The sequence below is a fragment of the Phalangium opilio genome, unplaced genomic scaffold, assembly GCF_054372755.1.
Source record: "Phalangium opilio isolate 3A_F unplaced genomic scaffold, DU_Popi_V2 ptg000003l_1, whole genome shotgun sequence".
NCBI lineage: Eukaryota > Metazoa > Arthropoda > Arachnida > Opiliones > Phalangiidae > Phalangium > Phalangium opilio.
In genome coordinates, this window is record NW_028324145.1 from 5,260,791 (window position 1) to 5,277,870 (window position 17,080).

At 37.6% G+C, this 17,080-nt stretch overlaps 1 protein-coding gene across 9 annotated transcripts in view; it reads right to left on the bottom strand.

Annotated features, from left to right (window-relative positions):
* The window catches only part of LOC149717266 (IDLSRF-like peptide), a 221,626-nt gene that overhangs the window by 69,522 nt on the left and 135,024 nt on the right, over positions 1-17,080 (bottom strand). For 4 of the 9 annotated variants that reach the window (XM_089837424.1, XM_089837420.1, XM_089837417.1 and 1 more), the window contains one exon: positions 434-687. In XM_089837424.1, coding sequence (XP_089693550.1) covers positions 434-671 — 238 coding nt within the window. In that variant the 5' untranslated portion in view covers positions 672-687. Of the gene's footprint in view, positions 1-433; positions 688-758; positions 1,024-8,865; positions 9,032-17,080 lie in introns of those variants that run through there. The other 5 variants (XM_089837432.1, XM_089837430.1, XM_089837409.1 and 2 more) reach the window with 4 other exon arrangements.

Genomic DNA, 17,080 nt, shown 5'->3' on the forward strand with positions numbered 1-17,080 from the left:
TTCCTACACTGAGTAACTTTGTAAAGCTCAAAATTCTCCGTCGAATTTTGAACATTCATGCGGCCATAGTTTTCGTAATTTATGGTTTATTACACAAACCACCCGACCTGCGCTAACTAAATTCACGGTCCATCCTCTGGCAACTCTATAATACACCAGGACCAAAAAGAACAGCAGATCCCTCATAAAACGGGGGACGGCCTTTATAGCCCAATATAGCAATTTTAATACCGTTTGGAGAAAAAAAGAGTTCTCACTTTGGAGTCCAATAAGTCTATTCTTGACCATATGGTTGGTCAATATAATATGAACAGAACATTGACCTAATGTTTCGGGGTTTTTTAAATTTTCAGTAACTACAACCTATCTGAAGTTAACGCGAACAACCGGACACTTGAAACATTCCAAGGTTAATTAAAAAAATTCAACAGACCTGCTCGTTTGGCCGGTAATTGAGCGCCGTGAGCGGATGGTGCGATGGCCAGTAATGACGTCACCATTAACAGTACGAAGAAGAATAGATTACAACCCACATTGGCGCTGTGTTGTTGTCCTCCTCTGTTCAGGACGCGTCGTTGGTGTTCGTAATCGTTGCTGCTTTCGGCAAATAATCTGGAATCATTCGTTGATGACGCTTTGACGTTGGAGCGCTCCTTAGCCATAACGAACATATCTCTTTTGCGAAACCTAGGGTATACAAGAAGTTATACAGTTATAAACCAGTATCATTACACTAAAATAAACACACAAATATATACTTTAGATTAAATAATATAGGCCAAAGTTTTCTTGGATGTTTTTCTTTTCGTTAATTTATAATATCAATATTATTAAAACTATATCGATTTATCTCTTCTTAATTGAGATTGTTATTTGGGTTGGTTTAAGTTTAAAGACTTTTTAGTAATTTCAACAATCGCGTAGAGTTCGGTTCTGGTAAGTATATACGGTTGAAAATTATTTAGGGTTAACAGTTGTCGAGTTTAAATGTCTGTAGCGTCAGGGCTTTTGGAGCCGACTGAACCGAGTTGGATCGCGAAACGCAGAGTTACCGATCTTTCGCTACCCCCTATGACTTCCCCCTCTTTCCTACTCTGGAGCTGCTCCGAGCTTCTCAAAAGAGTTACGGAGAGAGCGAAAGAGAGAGGGAGAGAAAAACACTAGCCAGATAGAGTAAAGAGAAGAGGGGAAAACTACGGTTTAGAGACGGCTATACTTGAATGAAGCATGCAGCCTAGCTAGAAAAGGAGAATGGGCTTTCAGTTAGGCCTAGTAGTCTACGATAGGTCAGAGCCAGAACCCGAGAGCTATGAACAATAAAATTTCCCTTGAAAACTATAATTAATAAAATAGGATAAAGCGTCAGGCAGGTGACTCTTAATAAACTAATTAAAATTGATTAGTTACACAGACTGTTTAATAAAAATGAAATGGGTATTTCTTTTACTAAGCCTACTTGTCACCGAAGAAACGTGTCTACAGGGATTTTTCTTGGATTATTCAATGAGGTATTTACCAGGAGTGTTAAGTAAACATAACAAGGGACAAAACGTGACGCACAACGATTGTTAGAGAGATTAAGATATTTGCAATAAAAACGTGTACGAAAACCGATTAGCAGATCATTCAAGTTTTTGGCGAATAAATTTATAGATGCTTTTATTGACATTTATAAATTAGGCTTAGTACCCGGGGCAAGTTCTTGCAAGATTAGGCTTAAGATGTGGGGCAAGTTCTTGAGAATTTTCGTCTTAAGTAAAAATAATTTTCTTACTCATTTTTAGGTCAGTTCCATAAACTTCCGGTGAAATAAGATGCAAATTATTAATTATATGTAGGCCTATATTAAGCTAAGTTAGTTTGTCACTGGTTACTGAGAGCTTTTCATGAAGTGACATCGGTGAAACGTCTTAGATTCTCGTAAAGCGACGCCTGGTGATGCGCTGTCAAAGGCTTAATACAGACTAAATAGGAAGATAGACTGCAAAACTACCGAGTGTAGCACTTCAATTCTCGCTTGTCGTTCTCGAACTAGCTCGAGCTGTAAGTCTCTTCTAGCATTACGAAGTATGGGAAGTGTCATACTTATGGAACATATCTTATAAACTTATGATATAGATAATATACATACATATATACTCTTTACATAATTTAGGTGGTTTTAATTAGATGACGTCAAAATTCTTAATTTGTTTTCGTTTTACAACGCGATCTCTCAATTTTAATTTAATTAAATTTTTGTGTATAGTAAATTTATTCATAACCTAAATAAACTTTAATATTAAAAACAAATAAGGATTAGGGGTTGAAATTTGTAGACGGTTGGTTCGTTGCAACGCATACAAAATCGGGTATACAGAAAATTGGAGCTTGTGAAACTAAACTAAAAAAAAAAAACATTTTTCAGCCTAAACTCAACATAAAGTCAACAAGAAGATTTCTCAATTCTGCGATTCTGCGGGCAATATAAGCTAGGGCTAAAAATAAACAGGTAAAATCTAAAGATTTCCCAACTGAATTTATGTCAGATTTTGCATTGGTATGGACAGTTGTAGGTATAAATACAAAACATTTGAAAAAAAAAGCTAGAATAACAAAAACATTGTTTCTAATTCATTAGAACGATTGGAAGAACACGAGGGGTTAGTCACTTCAATAATAATAATAATAAGGTGTACAAAACCACAGAAACCGATTACTTGATTTCAAGAATTCTTAGAAAATCATCAGTAATCAAAATCATTCTTGTGGGTAATCAAAGGTAATCAGAAATCTCCGATAATCACTGGAAATCACGTGTCATCTTGAGAAAATCAGAAATAATCACATGATTTCCTAGTAATCTTTTGTAATCACCTCGGAAATCACAGATTTCGTGAAATAATCACACGTAATAAATCGAGGAATTCGAAAATTTAAAATAAAAATCATAATCAGTTGAAATAGAAATAATCACTGTATTAATCGAAATTCACGAAGAATCCAGTGGTAATCACGGCATTCACCAAAAAATCATTGGAATTCAAACAGAAATCACAAGTAATCTGCAGCAATAACGGGGAATCAGTGTAAAGATTACGGATATCACCGAAAATAATCGTAATCACAGAGATCAAGGAATTCGTTCAGTAATCATCCGAATTCCCATAAAAATTCACAAATATGTAATGAGGTGTAAAACATTTTGTCGAATGACTAGCCCCTCGACCAAAATAGAGTTTCATAAATTGGCCAAAAAATAACGTGTACGAAAAGGTGTAGACGCAGGATTCTTCAAGTTTGCGGTTGTTAGAAAAATCGCAGGTGCTTTTCAATTTCTCAAACAAATCGACTTAACGAAATTAAAGTGGTGAGGGTGCTACAAGTTTTTCGATCAATTCCCCGCGTTACGATGCCATTAAAAAATTCCCAAAATGTTGATGTTAGGTCCAATTGCATCTAATCTGACGGCGTCATAAGATCTCAAGTTAAATTGTTAAAACTCCCTTGCAGCGAGAAATGTGGGCAGACGCCCAAGTTAGCCAGGGGTGGGGCGTTTTGGGAAATAGAGAGAGAACGCATGTCTGGTACGTGGGACTCCCTTTCTCTCACTCTTCTGGGAGGCAGGGATGAAACCGTTCGGGACGCGCGCATCACCTCATCCCTCTTCGGAGAGTAAATTCCAAAAACCCTAAAACAACGACTTCACATCTTTGCGCTGGTGAATGAAGTTAAACTACATCTCTTCCTTCCATAGTCAAGCAACTATCCTATCCCTTAAGAAACCCATACGCACGAGACTAAAGTTTAGTTGCTACGAACGAAAATGCGGGACAATTTTGAATTTCTTGTTTAAAGCATCGCGTTTTCCCATCTGCAGATAGTAAATAGATATTTTTTCTCTGATCCAGGGTTCGTACAAAATTTTTGGAAAGAAATTCCCTGACTTTTCCACGTTTTCCCTGACCATTTGAAATAACGTATACAAGGCCAACATATATGAAAACCAATCTAAAATCACTCCAATAATTTTTGCACGAGTTGTTATTGTTATAAAAATAAGCCAACTATTTCGTTTAAATTTAACTTCGTCTCATTAAATCATAAATAACGGGAGCGAGCAAAGCGAGGTCCGCGAATTTGGGGCTCTGGTCAAATATCAGACAACACATTTTCTGGTCATCCTGATACTGTTATCCAGACTTTTCCCTGACCTTTAAGGTCCACTTTCAATTTCCCTGACCTTTTAGGCCCATTTTCAATTTCTCTGACCTTTTAGGCCCATTTTCAATTTCTCTGACCTTTTAGGCCCATTTTCAATTTCTCTGACCTTTTAGGCCCATTTTCAATTTCTCTGACCTTTTAGGCCCATTTTCAATTTCTCTGACCTTTTAGGCCCATTTTCAATTTCTCTGACCTTTTAGGCCCATTTTCAATTTCTCTGACTTTTCCAGGTTTTCCAGGTTGCGCACGAACCCTGATTTTATCTTTCAGAGCTAAAACTTAGTAGGATTACTACTGCAAGGGGGTGCAACCGTAGACTGATAGAAGGAAATTGCAACGTCTCTACCTCACGTACTTTACGGAACTATACCGGAGATTAGGAACAAAAGAGACAGGCGCTCTCTCCAACACTTGGTGGTGGTACTCTTCTCCTCATTGGGATTCAGCTCGTGAATGCGAATATACGCACATACATACGAGCATCTCAAAAGCTGGGCGCGCTTTTTTTAGTTTTCGCTTTTTCTTTTTTTCTCGAGTCAAGAAGTGATATCTAGTTTATAAGTATTCACGCACCTTAGTCCCAGTCCCCTTTTCAAAATACAAGGGGGACGTAAAAGGAGGCCGGGCTATTTCGCCTCTCCTCAGTAGGAAAATACGTAACCAATGAGATGCTGGTTGTAATTTAGAGGCGAGGATTAACTCCGGACCTACGTTACGTTTGAACTGGAGATAAAGCTAGAAACGTGGCGAATTTATACCTTCTCCCTAATAAACTAGATATCGCTTCTTGCTCGAGTGTAGTGTGGATGGTATATCTCGATGATAAAGCGTCTTACAGACTAGAATGGGTGATAAAATTGTATGGGGGTTTCCTATGAAAGGATGTCACTTTCAAGACTGTACTATTATACGGACGTAATAATATTAAGCAAAAAGAGAATCTAACCCATTAAATAAAATAGAATACTTCCGCCCGGATTTAAACCATATCCGTTACGTGAAGGAAAATATGTCTTCTCTATCTCTCTCGATGGGAATTGAGCGGATCTTTTAAACTGAAATAATGGTTAGGCCTAACTCATGAATAATATCATAAGTCCATAAGATATGTTCCATACGTATGACACTTCCTATAGCTCGTTACGCTAGAGACTACAGCTCGAGCTAGTTCGAGAATTGCAGACTCGGTTGCGTACTCGGTTAATTATGCAGTCCATCTTAATTCCTATTTAGTCTGTACTAAGCCTATGACAGCGCCTCACCAGGCGTCGCTTTACGAGAATCTATGACCTACGTCACTTCATGTCAAGCTCCAGTTTGTAACCAGTGACAAACTTAAGGAACATATCCTATGAACTTATGGTAATATAAAGTGGCGAGCCCATTTGATTCTAAAAGCGGGTTGCCTTATGCTGAAGGCCTGAATTATATATCCATGTTTACACTAGACCGAATACTAAATGTCCATTCAAACTAATGCAAAAGCTTACGTTCCCGTCGGTCGTGTCATTAATTTCGTTTCGATCCCTTAAGGTAGGTTCATTTCTTTGTTCAGACGTTAGAGCAGACGACTTACAACGAGTCGCATATAAGCAGGGCCGGAAATAAGCACAGGACACTGGACATTGTCCAATAAAATTTTAATATGTCCCATAATTTTGTTAAGAACAGTTTGACCAATAAATTTTCCTAAGTTTTGATAGCTTGACTCTGATGATGCAATACTATTTTTACACACTTCAGTGGACAATGTCCTATGCCTATAAATTTTCCAGTCAAACAAGGGGTCACTGGACACATGTCTTATAAGAAAAATTTATTATTTCCGGCCCTGCATATAAGGTGACTTTTGAGTGAAGACTTTTGAATACTAAAATAAACTAATACAAAATGACAAATACAGCCCACAACGGACCAAGAGGCAAGAATCCTAAAACTTTCCATATATCGTCTGCTAATGCATAGCTCTCTCGATCACACGTTGCGTCAGTTGGGTATGATCGAGTGAGCTATGGCTACACTAGTCTGAACGGGCATTAAGAATCCGTGAGATGAAAATCGTTGTTGTAAACAATGCAATTTGCTTATGAAGGGAAAGCTAACATCACCGTGGGAAGTTGGGAATGCAGTCAACGTTTGTTAAGACGTTCATTAAGGAATTAGCAAAGAATACCCCCCCCCCTGAAACCTTGACTTTTATACCTCTGGGATTCAGTTTAATTACACAGGTGCAAACGTTATTAGAGTTAATCCAAACAAAACAATCAAGTTTCTGTTATAAACATTAATTAAACTCCGATTATCTTCCCCTCATGAATTTATAAATAAGCTTACTCAGCAGCCCTCCCACGATTACTTTTGTTTAGATAATCCTTTGATGACGTCAATAACAGAGTAATTGTATCCCATTAAATAATAAAGATAATAAGGGGTTTATGGGGATCGCACTGGCATCGCTATACCAGGGAGGAGTAAAAAAGGAGACGGACTGTGGGGTGGACTAGTATAATACGCCGTGTACCTATCCCACAGTGGGAGAAAGGGGGTTAATTCGGTTCCTTCTTGTCACGTGGGTTAATGTTTGAACATGAGTTACTACTTCGCGCCCTCTCTCGGTCTCTCCAACACAAAATGTCTCGTACTGATTGCGCAACTACAGCCATCAGACTCTTTTATTCATCAAGATCCTCACGAGAGGGCAGTTCGTAGTGGGAGTTCGCGGGAACTCGGATGTGGCTTGCCACGTGATAAGCTAGCCTATAACCAAGATTTCCCCTTTCTCCCGTTGTTGATTTTAAAAAAGAGCGTACAAATCCTCTCCTTTTCTATACTCCTCCCTGGTCATACCTTATCTATGGATGGGTTCAGTGTTAGGCAAAAATAAACAAAACATTTTGATTTATTAAGCCTAATTTTAATATGATGGCAGGTCGTAAGGTTGGTTAAATTAAGGTCTATGGAAAAGGTATAAGGGTGCCACAACTGCGAATTAAATATGCCTAATCCATCCATCTTTTCGCGCTATTTCTCTCTCGTATGGTCCTAAGGATTAACGATACAGAGGGTGGTGTAAAAACAGATTACGATCGAGAAGGATTTTAATAAAGAAAGCCGGGCAAAGAGAAACATTGTCATTTAAGGTGCCTAGAGGTCAAACCAATCCATTTACTGACGTCATAACATTCCCTTCTTAAACGTTAAATTATTCAGTTAGGCTTAGCGTCCAAATATGTAAATTCAAGACTATTTTGGTTCGAAAGCCGATAGGGACAAAGCAAAATAAACTTCAACGTATAATGTATGTTTCCTTAAAATATTTTGCAGACTGAAGAGTTTAAGAAACTAACCGAAAACTTGCACGAAAACGCTTTACACTCAACAACAAACAAAAACAAAAAGCCACACGCAGGGAGCCCGGTCAAAATTTAGAATTCCTTATAGGACAAATAGGAATTTTTTCTAGAATTATGGGATTTTATGGGAGAGAAAAATTGTTTTATAGGAAAAGATAGGACTAAAAATGCTCATATATAATTCTATTTTGGTTTAAACTATGTAGAAATATAGAGGTTAAAAAGTCACAACTTTTTCTAAAATCTCTCTGCCACGTTTATTCGATTGTATTATTGTATTCTAAGCTAGAACTCTTAATTTAAAAATACGACAAGTTTGTCAAAATACTTAAAATATCAGTATAATCAGAAGTGAGATGAGACTAGAAGTACTGAGCTAACCAAATTCTTCACTTGGCGAAAGTGAATATTCTTGATAGGGAGCTAACAACTGCCTAGGGGGTAGAGGTAGTCTGACGTCACGCAGCCCCTCTCTGGTTGGAATTTTTGCGCGTAGAATACTGTTTCCAACCGTTAGGGGGGGGGTGAAACTCCAGTAAGAGATAGAATGGTGTGACGTTTCAGGGTCAGAACTGTTAGCTCCCTATAACACGCCAACGGTTGGCCCTCTGGTAGCGGTTTCTGAATTTTCCCTTCAAAACGTGAGAGGCTCGTGGCGGTAGCCGGCCGAACTAGATTCAAGGAGCCGCGTCCGTGTTCCGCGGCTCTAGGTTAAGGGGAAGGGGGTAGGAAATTTTTTGGAACTCGACCAATTTTTTTCTCTCTAGTGTGGACTCGATGGAAGCGGCATAAAATCCTCAAATTTTTTCACTAGTGCCAAGATCTACTACCAATGCTAGAGTACTTTACTTCTAGTCTCATCTTACTTCCGGTATAATCCAACTCTTAAAACTATTTTCGAGTTCCCATTTAAAAAGAATTCCAATTTCTATTTAAAAATTTTGGAGTAAAAAAATAATTGGGATTTTGAAAATAATTGGTTTCAAAAATTTAGATTTAAAAAAAAAAATCAATAAAAAATATATTTAAAACAATTTGGATTTAAAAAAATTCTTCAATGAAAATTGAAGAAAAAAAATTAATAATAACGGCCATTTTGAATTTCATTGGGATCCCTCCACTGACCACCCATTAATTATCGTCACCTACGGGACGCGACCTAATTCATTAACCCAGAACGAATACAACATCTTCGGCAGCCGTTATCTTGATTCCCCGTACCCCACCATATTGCCCCGAGTCAACCTCGCGTTAACCCTAACGACACTTAAGAATAAGAAATTAAAATTTACTAAAAAGACAAACTTACAGGAAATATTTCATCTCAAAATGATTTGAATCCTAGGTTCCTCAATCTTGGCACATTTTTGATCCCAAAATTAATTCATTTCGGTCTAATTTAAAACATTTAAATCCGATTTAAAAAATTAACAATATTTCATCGACATAAGCGATTATCTCGAGTCAATCCATAGCCCACTCGATCACGCGCGTCACGACGCAAGCTGCTCGCGCTGCGCGAGCAGCTTGCGTCGTGACGCGCGTGATCGAGTGGGCTATGGTCAATCAAACTGACAAAGGGCGGCCTGTCTGTCGGCGTGTCGGGAGCTTTGGGAAGAAGGGGGACGGTAGAGAAGGGGAAGGGAAGAAATATGAAGTTGCATTTTTTAAACTCGCGCTTTTAGAGCGAAGGGGACGTAAGTCGCTATGGAGATAAGGCTAATTTGGCGGGCTTTTTAGTAAGCGTAAAGGCCGAATTCAAAAACGTTGTAATGTATGTACAATTTAGCTCGTATCTTTAGAAAACAATGCACTAACACATTAAAATTGCCATTATAAACGCATTTCTTTTAAATTTTGACTCAAGTCAAACGTTGAGAAACGATATTACAATGCAATTTTATGACAAAAATATAGGATATTATACGACCGAAACTCTCCCAGTGTACCTTGCACACACCCATACCCACCTTTAGGCGATTGTTAAGTGCTGCCACGTAGCGCTATTGTATTTGTATATGAGCAAGCTTCTATTTTTATGACACAGGGGGCGTTTTTTACGATTCTACACTGTACGATCCTACTTAAACGCTGAGGATGCTGGGAGGACTTCGGTGCCGTTCCGTAGAGGGGGTACAGAGGCAACGTTATACATACTTTACACGCAAGGAGGATTCATACCATTTGCACAAAGAGACCACGCAATTTAGAGTGTAAAATAGCAGACGATTTTACACTCTAAATCGCTTGGTATCCTTGTGTTAATGGTAGGAATCCTCCATGCCTGTAAACTATGTATGAGTATGGGGGTTACCACTCCATTCCTCTCTCCTTCAAGATCGTGGCAAGGGATAAATTCTACTAAGTTTGATATTCTAGGCTCATAGTTGTGTGCATAGTGTTAAGCCTAAGAAGACCCTAAAGCAAAGAGAATTTCGTATTAGAGGGGAAGAAGATTTAGATTGGGGTGGACTATAGCCATGCATGCAGAGAGTCTCGAGTGTTGGCGCTAAGATCTCCAAGTTCGATAATGCACAGTTTTAAAGTTAGGTTTATTTATAAAAGAATTTTATTAATATTGAAATGAGTTTTAAGATTAGCCTAAAACTTAATTAATACAAAGGGTCAAGAGCATATATTAGGCTTAGCATATTAATTTTTGTAAAGGATTAAAACTTTTAAAACATATTGCATCCTACAGAAGGGAAAGTTTCCCAGGATGACTAAAGGTGAAAGAAAATTAACCCGTTATTTTTACCCTCAAAGCTTTTCCAGAGCTATGAAGTTCCAAAGTTAAAGATGAATATATTAAAGTCTTAAAGGGAGGGTGAAAAGGAAATTCAAGTTATAGATTTTCTAACTAATTACGAGACCTATCTGCATAATAGTGAAACATACTGGACATACTTCCATTCTGTCTGATTTTAAAATTCAAATTAGTTTAATATTTCATTAACAATTTGTAATTAGCGTAACACCCTACCTTCTTGTTCACAAAATACAAGTGGCACGCTCTATATCTCGCACCATTGTGGGCAATTTTTATTAAATCTCACGCTAAAATTCATTCAATATGCAGCGTGACATGGGAATTTTGTTAAAAAAAGGCAGGGCTTATGTGATTGGTCGGAGGTGCAAATTTCAAATTACCCATGAAATCTCAAAAAAAAAAAAAAAAAAAAATTGAATTTCAAAATCATTTGGAGTAGAGGTATTTCCCGGATGTTTCACTATATATGCAAATTGGACTTAAAATTAGTAAAAGAATCAAGAGGGGAAAAAAGAATCATTTGATTTTCCTCTTCACTCTCCCTTCAATATCGCAAGTCATGGTTAATTCGGTCTAAAATAACTGATACCGTATTAGAGAGTTCAATTTAATCAAGACATTTCGCCTTATAGCATTAAAACTGCGATCGTTCTAACATTAACTCAAAGTTTGTTTACATTTTGAAACTCCTTAAGTGAATTTGTTTGGACAGCTAAGTTGACATATAGTATAAGCGTTTGTTACCGTTGTATAGTTGACCGTTTCAACTTAGAACTTCAAGGCATTTCTATCTCCTTAAAGTTTGAATTAACAAGATTACAGACTTTCCCAAATTTCGTTTAGACTATATCTTCTTTTTAATACTTCTTTTCAAACTTAACTACATCGGACATCTAGGTATAAATATTGAGTGTCTATATACTTCGCAAAACTGATTCAATAATTAAACTTACAAAACTTTTCCGAAGACGTTTGTCGTTTAAAATCCCCTTAGGGTTAAAAGTGTTCAAATCCCCTTAGGGTTAAAAGTGTTCGACATATCGAAGGCTCGTTACTGATTGGTCTGAATTGGAAACTAAAAATCTATAAAGTTCTAGCGCAAAATTTAACGTGGGTTAAAACGGAATAGCTTGATTCTCTAAAAGCTCGATGCTGCGGAGCAAATTTCATCGGCTAGAAAACACCCGTGGCGTCTTTTTTCCCCCTAAGGGTATTAGAGATGAGGAGGGCGGCAAAGGCCTAGCGTTAAGGGAACTACATTGAGAGAGAGAGAGAGAGAGAGAGAGAGAGAGAGAGAGAGAGAGAGAGAGAGAGAGTGAGAGAGAGGGGAGAGAGAGAGAGAGAGAGAGAGGGGAGAGAGAGAGAGAGGGGAGAGAGAGAGAGAGAGAGAACCGTCAGCCTCATTACCATATATTCGCCAGAACGAATCCTTCATCGTAAAAGAAAAATTTTGCCTTCCAGTGCATGTATCTCATTTGCATTTAAAGGTATTAGGTTATAAGCAAGGCATAACCTTCCTCTAGCCTATTTCCCCCACCATCACCGCCTGCCGAGCGTCACGTCATCCCCATCTCTATCTCAATGGCACCCACCACTATCTTCTGTCAGAGGCAGACCAGACCGTTATGTTACACTACTAAAGGGTCGCGAACCCCGCGGGCTGCTGTCGCCGTTCTACCCGAGAGTAGGGACTTTTTCGAGCGAGTTGAGGAACCTAGTCCTACATGGGTGATAACTGTCTGACAAAACACGCTAAATATGTTGTAGGAATGTGCGAGGAAACCAGAGCGCCCGCTATATATAACCACTAACTGCGTCATGAATCATCTACTTTCTCTCTCTCTTGGTACAGTGGTGGTTGTATTATTAACTGGACTCCGACAAGTAAATTTAACGAGATGTGGTTGGTTCTTAATTCAATTGATGAGCTTTTAACGTATCGCCAGACATTGTTAAGTTAAACGAGAGCTAAAAAATGTTTTCTTGGGCCTAAATCATTCATTACTACTAAAAATACTGAAATCGGTAATTAATAATTCTTAGTTAACAATTAGATTTAACTTAAACACTGAGAGAAAACATTACCTCTATTTGGCAAGCAAGGCTATCTTTCTATAAACAATTTACTAGCAACCTTGCTTGTGCAACAGGGATGCAATCTTCCAGAGGTAATCTTGTTAATTATAAACGATAACAGTTAATTACCCATGCAAATTTGATAATTACTATAACTATCGATTCTAGAATTTCTAGCAGTAGAAAATTCCCAAAATAGTAACAATTTGTATTTTACTTTGAAAGGAGGAAAAAACCTGCAATTTCTGTGTCTAGTCATATGTGATCTCGATAAAAAAGTTAAATGTTGATAAATTTGATGCTAAACCATACGAAAACTTCGACTAAGTTAATAATATAGGATATTATAATAACTTTCATAAAATTGTACGATAATATAGGACAGTTTCAAAAATATAGGATTTTATAGGAATTATAGGACCTGAAATACATTCTCGACATAAATCTAGTACGGTTCTGAATTCAATTGACCAACTTCAAACGGATCGCGTGTCAGAGTTAAGTGAAGAAACGAAGCTAAGCAGACTAAAGTCATTATAGGACTGTGTTAAAACCAAGGCCAGGCCAATTGGCTACCGAAAACTAAACCGGAAGTACGTCTTAATCAAGGAAGCTAATCGATCTTATTCCCTAGTGACCATGTGCATAAATCATCGGGTTTTTTTTATTTGTCCTTAAGACCCTACTGAAGAATACGGTCTAAAGCAAGCCACGAGAGCTCTGTAGGGTTGTAGACATTTAGCTAACAAAATTGTAGGAACGGAAACGTCTTGTTGTTTGAAAGAAGAACGTAGAAAGTCCTAAAACTTATAGAGTCAGATTGACCCTAATTCCGAAGCGATGCCAAGAAAAGACCCAGCGGGGTAAAATGGCTAAGCGATAAAGATAAGAAAGTAGATATTCTCCAAAGCAATTCCCGCTTTCAATTAGTACAACGTGACTCTATTGTTATCGAAAAACTTTGCAGTCGTATGTACAAGGTTAGATAAAAGAAAGAGTATATTCAATTAATTGATGAGTTGACTGAGGTTTCATTAGCTTTCTTTTCTCTAATAATGTACATGCGCAGAAAGCAAAATTACTAATTAACAAATTAGTCATAACTATATGTACCACTGAAATGCAGTTCACAACGTAGGCTACATATTTACTTTAGTTAGTACTTTTGAAAATATTTAGCTTTTGGCGAATAATATAAAAATCCAATTCAAATGATATTGTTGGTTCATATATTAAACAATTACTTCTGGGGTGCCGCCTTCAAAATAAAGAATTTTTTATTTCAAACTAACCAGGGCCCCCAACCCTCTGTATTTAAGTTGGAATTATTAAAGTAGTCCTTGGCACCAGTGAGGCAATAGGTTTGAATTAAAAAAGTGGTCCAATGAATTAATAAACTGGCATTTGACTTTGAGGTACGCGCTAAAAATATAACATGTCAAGTGGGGACATCACGACCTTCGACCTCAAAATCTCAGGTCACAGCTAGAATTTTTAAAACGGGGCTTTTTCAAAACATAGCAGACTTTTAAAATAAACAAAGTATCAAAATCGGCCAACACGAACACATCGCTGAGAATCGGAGTTAAGTGAAATTAAACCTTTCATTTGACCTGACACCAAGAAAAAGTAACTGATAAATGTTTGGATTCATGGCAAAGAAGGAAGACAATTGTGAACTGATCTTGTTAATTTGTGACTAAAGATACGCCTACAATTTGAGACGTTGACCTCACATTTGACCTAACACCAAGAGAAAGTAAATTCTGATAAATGTTTGGCTCCATGGTAAAGAAGGAAGACAATTGTGAACTGATCATGTTAATTTGTGACTAAAATTTATGCCTACAAATCGTAGCTAAATCTTTAACCAAACAACTAAAAGAACTTAATTTTTACAATTTTCAAAAACTAATCAGAGAAAATTTTTACCTATGAATCTACTTCGACCATACTTCGCGATTGTTGCAAAACGAATATAGGAGGCGTAGTTTATCGCAGTAGTCTAGCCAAATAATCATTACTTAATAAGATTATTGCAAAGCCATGGGTGTGGGATTGTTGCGATAGAAGGTGGAGAGAGGGGAGAGAGAAAATAAATCTAATAATAGGTAATTGAACTAGATTCTCGGGTTGCTAGGCAACCCAACACAAAATGTAGTACAGTATAGCATAGACTAAAACCGTATAAAGTGATGGGAATTTGAACAGGTGAAATTCCACCGAATTCATTATCACGCTTAAAAAATTTCTCAAAATGAACGAAACGTAAAGTTACGCCCAGGGTTGGCAAAGTCTCCAACGACACAGAGAGGCATGGAAAGAAAAAATATATACACATATATATACACTTTCTGTTTGAAACAAACACATCACGCTATCGACGGAGAACTGATGAAATACCCGTAGGCGGATACGCTTTGAGACCCCCGGAATATATACGAAAAAAAAAAGGGAAAACGTTTTCTCCAGGTATAAGGAAAGAAAAATACAAAGAAGTAAAAGGACACACACACATACACATCGAGAGATAGCTGGAGCAAATTCGGTTTTCCAATTTTCTTTTAAGGTAATGGAACAGTAGGCCTAATCGTAAACGAATGTTTGCTGCTATACAGGAATCGTTCGAAGATGATCGATTTTCAGACCTACTTTTCGTGATCATCATTGTCTAAAAACAAACAAAAATTAGTCTTCAAAAACGAACGATTGGTGACCTGGAAAATATTGTACGTGTACTCAACGGATGCAATCTTTGCTCCTCAAGTCCAATTCATAACCACGACCTTTCATCTTTGCTCCTCGAGTGCAATTCGTAACTATGACCTTTCCCCTTTAGATCCACAAGTGTAATTCGTAACCATGACCTTTAACCTTTGCTCCACAAGTGCAATTCGTAATCATGACCTTTAACCTTTGCTCCACAAGTGCAATTCGTAATCATGACCTATCCCCTTTAGATCCTCAAGTGCAATTCGTAACCATGACCTATCCCCTTTAGATCCTCAAGTGCAATTCGTAACCATGACCTATCCCCTTTAGATCCTCAAGTGCAATTCGTAACCATGACCTATCCCCTTTAGATCCTCAAGTGCAATTCGTAACCATGACCTATCCCCTTTAGATCCTCAAGTGCAATTCGTAACCATGACCTATCCCCTTTAGATCCTCAAGTGCAATTCGTAACCATGACCTATCCCCTTTAGATCCTCAAGTGCAATTCGTAACCATGACCTATCCCCTTTAGATCCTCAAGTGCAATTCGTAACCATGACCTATCCCCTTTAGATCCTCAAGTGCAATTCGTAACCATGACCTATCCCCTTTAGATCCTCAAGTGCAATTCGTAACCATGACCTATCCCCTTTAGATCCTCAAGTGCAATTCGTAACCATGACCTATCCCCTTTAGATCCTCAAGTGCAATTCGTAACCATGACCTATCCCCTTTAGATCCTCAAGTGCAATTCGTAACCATGACCTATCCCCTTTAGATCCTCAAGTGCAATTCGTAACCATGACCTATCCCCTTTAGATCCTCAAGTGCAATTCGTAACCATGACCTATCCCCTTTAGATCCTCAAGTGCAATTCGTAACCATGACCTATCCCCTTTAGATCCTCAAGTGCAATTCGTAACCATGACCTCACCCCTTTGCTTCTAATTTCAGTTACAGAGAAAACTAATGAATTAACTCCTTTATACTCCGCTTTTTATGTAGTTTTCTGATCAATGTACGCAAAGTAACGCAGATACATGTTCAGTTCTTGATTGAGGAAACATTACAGGAATGGTAGAAGGCTTTACACGTATAAAAGAGCGAGAAAATGTAGTCCCTGTTTGAAACCATAGTTAAAGTTCCCGAATAAACTGATATTTCCCTTCAAGTAGGTGTAGGTTAAAATCAGAGATCACTTCGCTACAGCTCATTTTCGGTTTAAATTATGTAAGCTGAGAAAAATTAAAAACAAAAAATAATAGTAAAATAAAAATATTCATTATTGGAGACTTTAAGGAGAGCCGACATTCAGGAGTAAAACGGCCCATGTTAATCCTAAGAGCGCCTGTAGAAATGTTTCACCCGCAACACACCCGAGTTCAGGGAAAAGCTTCCATACAGGCGAAATAAATACAGAATACCCATAATCTTATAATCAACACCCAACCCAAACCGATTTACCTTGAAGGCTGAAAATTTGCAAGGACGTTGCTCTTAGGTAGTAGGAACATATTTAAAAATATCTTTCCAATTCTCCGCCATCTTGAAAAATGGCGGCCAAATATATAAAAATCTTTTATGGAATAATCGATTTCACTAATATTTATTACACTGGTTTCCTGTATCATTTAGACGGTCTTTATGGCTATTTGGGGATCGATTTACCCTCCGCCATATTTTAAAATGGCGGCCAAAACAGTAATAAATATATCCCAACGGACTGACGGGTATTTGCTGGTAGTAACAAAATAATTCTAATTTCAATCCACTAATGATCGAAGATGTAACAAATTTAAACTAATTGCAATTAAAATTAAAGGTTAAAAACCTTAAACCCTTTGGATTGCTTTAAAAACATACAATGGTAAAAATATTTTCTTTTTTCTTCAAAGGTGTATTTAAACTGCGATCGAATTGGAAACAAATTTAATTTACACTTAAAACCAATAATCAAACCAAA